The following is a 3,556-nucleotide window of genomic DNA, read 5'->3' as shown; positions in this document are numbered from 1 at the left end:
ATGTAGCGGGACATTAACTAACAATATAGAAACATGTACACAATACGAAGTGCATACTCAGAAACCTAATTACAAGGAACTATCTATGCAATTGGTCACTTGGATCTACATAAGGTATAATTGTTCGTCATTTTCTAATATTTCTTCCAAAACTAAATGCCGCAGTGCAATAGAATACTTGGCCCTCTTTGTTTTTGCCATTTTCAAGCCACAAGAACCCAGTAAGCCGCTATTATTTTTAAGAATAAATGACCTAATTCCATTACTTGCCAATCACAAACACGTAGCAAAATTTAGCATAAAACTCATACCGAAATGCAATATACAACAATTTACAATAAAGATTTGTAGGGCCTTAAAATTAGACTAAACCCACCTTTGATAGTGCAAACAGAGTCAACCCATCTTTTGTAGATATGAAGAAATTTAAGGGTATCACCATGGTGAGTATCAAAGAACAAACGCATACAAGGTCCTGTTTCATTGCATTCAAATTGGGTAATAACCACTTGTACAAAAAGCTTTGCACTTTTTGAAGCAAAGATAAACTTTCCGCTTACTTGGCATGATTAACAGCATCCCGACACAAAGCTAAAGTCTGGACTATTGCCAGTTCTCTTCCACGAGGACTATGGTAGCCCTGTTGGAAATTTCTACATTACATCTTACTACACGTTAGCTAACATACAAGATGACTAATTTTTAAGAAAAATCAAAACATGTTCCAACTTTTTTGTTTGAATATTATTAATAACCAAATAGAATATAATACAATGAAATATGAACTATTAATTTAAAAAGGCATAAACTATCATTAAACACGGGCAAAAACATAACTAATTTGTTTGTGGACAATGGTTAGTGGACCATTAAGATTGTTCTTTGGAAACGGTTACAGAAGCATCCAAGTTACAAATATGTAATATAACATGTTAGAGGTTATTCAATTCGCATACCCAGAAAAACTGACTACCAAAAATTACAATGGTGTTAGTAATTGTAAGCATAAATAGATGAATTTTCACTCTTAACCATATTTAAGGAAGTAAAAAAACCTTACTTTTCATCAAAGAAATCTCCAAAATCATCAATGATAACCAAAACGGGAAATGCATCATGGATGTGAAATGCAGCAAAGAACTTATTTATCCCTTCCTCACCTTCCACATACCTACCAAACAATCAAATGGAAATCTAAATATCTATCCAACATAAATAAAATTATTGTACGTGTAAAACATATTCTACCTTTCAAAAGTTTAATGACTCTAAATTACAGCAATTGAACACATTTGAACATGTTCAATTACATGTCAACGCTTTAAGAAATAAATATCATAAAACACAACAATTGCGAAAAATTCAATTCGGGATTGTTTATTAGTCTAAAGTGCATATATCGGGAGCGTTATGATTGCATATTGAATTCATTCTTTATAAAAGATAAGCGATCCTAGACACTCGTTCAAAAACTTTTTGTCTTATTTCATAAAACATAAGTACATTGGTAGCTTACTCATTATACTTTTAAGCAGATAAACGTACTTAACAAGTATTCATTTGCTTTCCAAACGCTTACATGAAAACACTGTCTAGCATAAATAAATCAACACACTTGTGAAATTACATTTTACCCAATTACATAAGTATAATGATGATAGCTAGAATTCTAAGATCAACAAAACAAAAAGGAGTTTACTTACTTCATTTGGATGTGATTGAATTCATCTAAAGATGTTGGATCAATGCCCTGTACATACATACAAACGAACAATATATATTAGAGTTAACCGCAAGAATGGTCCATGTGGTTTAATACATTTTGCTAACAATACATATTAGAGTTAACGGATGGAACCGTTATCCTCCATTAAACATATCATCTGCCCCTAACAAGTTTCGATCACCGGAGAAATCGTTTTGAGTCTATAAATTGTAGGAACTAATAACGAGAACAAGTCCCGTTTATCCGAAGTTTTACAAATATTTAGAACTCATCTATAACAACAACAAAAAATAATGAAATAATGTGAGGCTCAGATTTGTAAACATGTCAAAATCAATGAGGACAAATCCGCCATGGTTGCAGACCGTATTTCAGTTTGCCCTGCCAAGATACGGAATCATCTCAACTTTGTTTGATTTCCACTCGAACAATTTCAAATTTCATTATCATCATAACCTCGATATATATATATATCCAATCCAACCCAAAAATAATAATAATAATAATAATGTGTGTTCTGCATTTGCTATTTCAAAAAAAAAAGAAAAAAAAAACAAAAACTTCAAAAGCTGAAATAATAATAATAAAGGTTGTTGATTAAATAATACTTAAATAATAATAATCATGGGCAGGTTGTTGATTATCTGAAGGGGGCAACCACCCTTATAAACCTTAATAATAGTGCCCGCGTAATGCAGCGGATGAGAATTTACAATGTGTGATATACCGTGATTATGACAATTTACATATATAAAATTATATGCATTAAAAAATTATATATATACATTAAAATCTTAGTTAATAGATTCATATGTGACTTTTTGGTTAAATAAATTAAAGAGTGGTACCTTAAATTAAACCAACCTTTATTATTCTCATTTTTTATTTCTAATTACATACCCTTAAATTAAATAGTCTCAAAGTAAAGCAACCAATAAGAAAAATCTATAGAGATATATTACGGGTTGGTGTGGGCTGTAGGGATAAAATAGCCATAAATTGTATTCTTGTGAAGGTGAGTTGGTGGTGTAACCCTATTAACCATCATTTTCTTTCATTTACTTTTATAACTCTCTTCCTTTCATCATCAACCAGATGGCTAAATCGGAATATCGTTACCACCCCTTAAACACCTAAGGAAGCCAGATCAAAATATCCATGAACAACATATCCATGAACAACGACCTGTATCAAAATCTTATGACGGAAAAATAACAGATGAGTTCACCGGTGTCGGATTTACTATGAAATAAACATCCAACGGCAATATCATGGTGCGCCATCAAATAGATTAGGCCGGAAAAATAAAGATCTGGCCGAAAATGGTGAGGCGATCTGTTTTAACAAACTGGCGGTGGCTGGTTGGCAGCAGTGGCTATGGTGGTGGTGGTGATCGTTACGGAGGTGGTGTTGGGTATGGCGGCGGTGGCGACGCTGGCAGTGTGTCACGGGAGGCGGTGATTGGAGGTGATTCTAGACGGCGGCGGATTGTAGTGGTTGTAGACTGAGGCGGTTAGTGGTGGTGGTAGACGGCGGCAGGTGGTGGTGGTTGTAGACGGCGGTGGATGATGGTAGTTGTAAACGGTGGCGGTTTGTGGTGGTAGTAGACGGCGGCGGGTGGTGGTGGTCAGTGGGTAGTGGTGGTGATTGGAGAGGTTCGGGGTAAAGATGTAATTAATTATAGGAGGATAGGGGTATTTTAGGTAATTCAATTCATCTTTTGAGATTTAAAAAAAAAAGAGTATAGATAATTATTATTTTGCGCTTCTGATAATAACAACGCCTCATTTGTTGTTCGAGTGGAATTACATGTTTTTTTTTGTTATTAAC

General features: G+C 34.1%; 1 protein-coding gene across 1 annotated transcript; it reads right to left on the bottom strand.

Annotated features, from left to right (window-relative positions):
• Positions 1–394: 394 nt before the first annotated feature.
• Positions 395–1,762, bottom strand: LOC122604221. Its single transcript, XM_043777113.1, has 4 exons — positions 1,704–1,762; positions 1,061–1,171; positions 561–653; positions 395–475 (listed from the first exon to the last, which is right to left on the bottom strand). The coding sequence occupies exons 1-4, from the start codon at positions 1,760–1,762 to the stop codon at positions 451–453; spliced, it is 288 nt and encodes a 95-aa protein (XP_043633048.1). The 3' UTR covers positions 395–450.
• Positions 1,763–3,556: the final 1,794 nt, after the last annotated feature.

Source organism: Erigeron canadensis, chromosome 6 (assembly GCF_010389155.1).
Source record: "Erigeron canadensis isolate Cc75 chromosome 6, C_canadensis_v1, whole genome shotgun sequence".
NCBI lineage: Eukaryota > Viridiplantae > Streptophyta > Magnoliopsida > Asterales > Asteraceae > Erigeron > Erigeron canadensis.
This window is presented reverse-complemented; position numbering and strand designations above follow the sequence as displayed.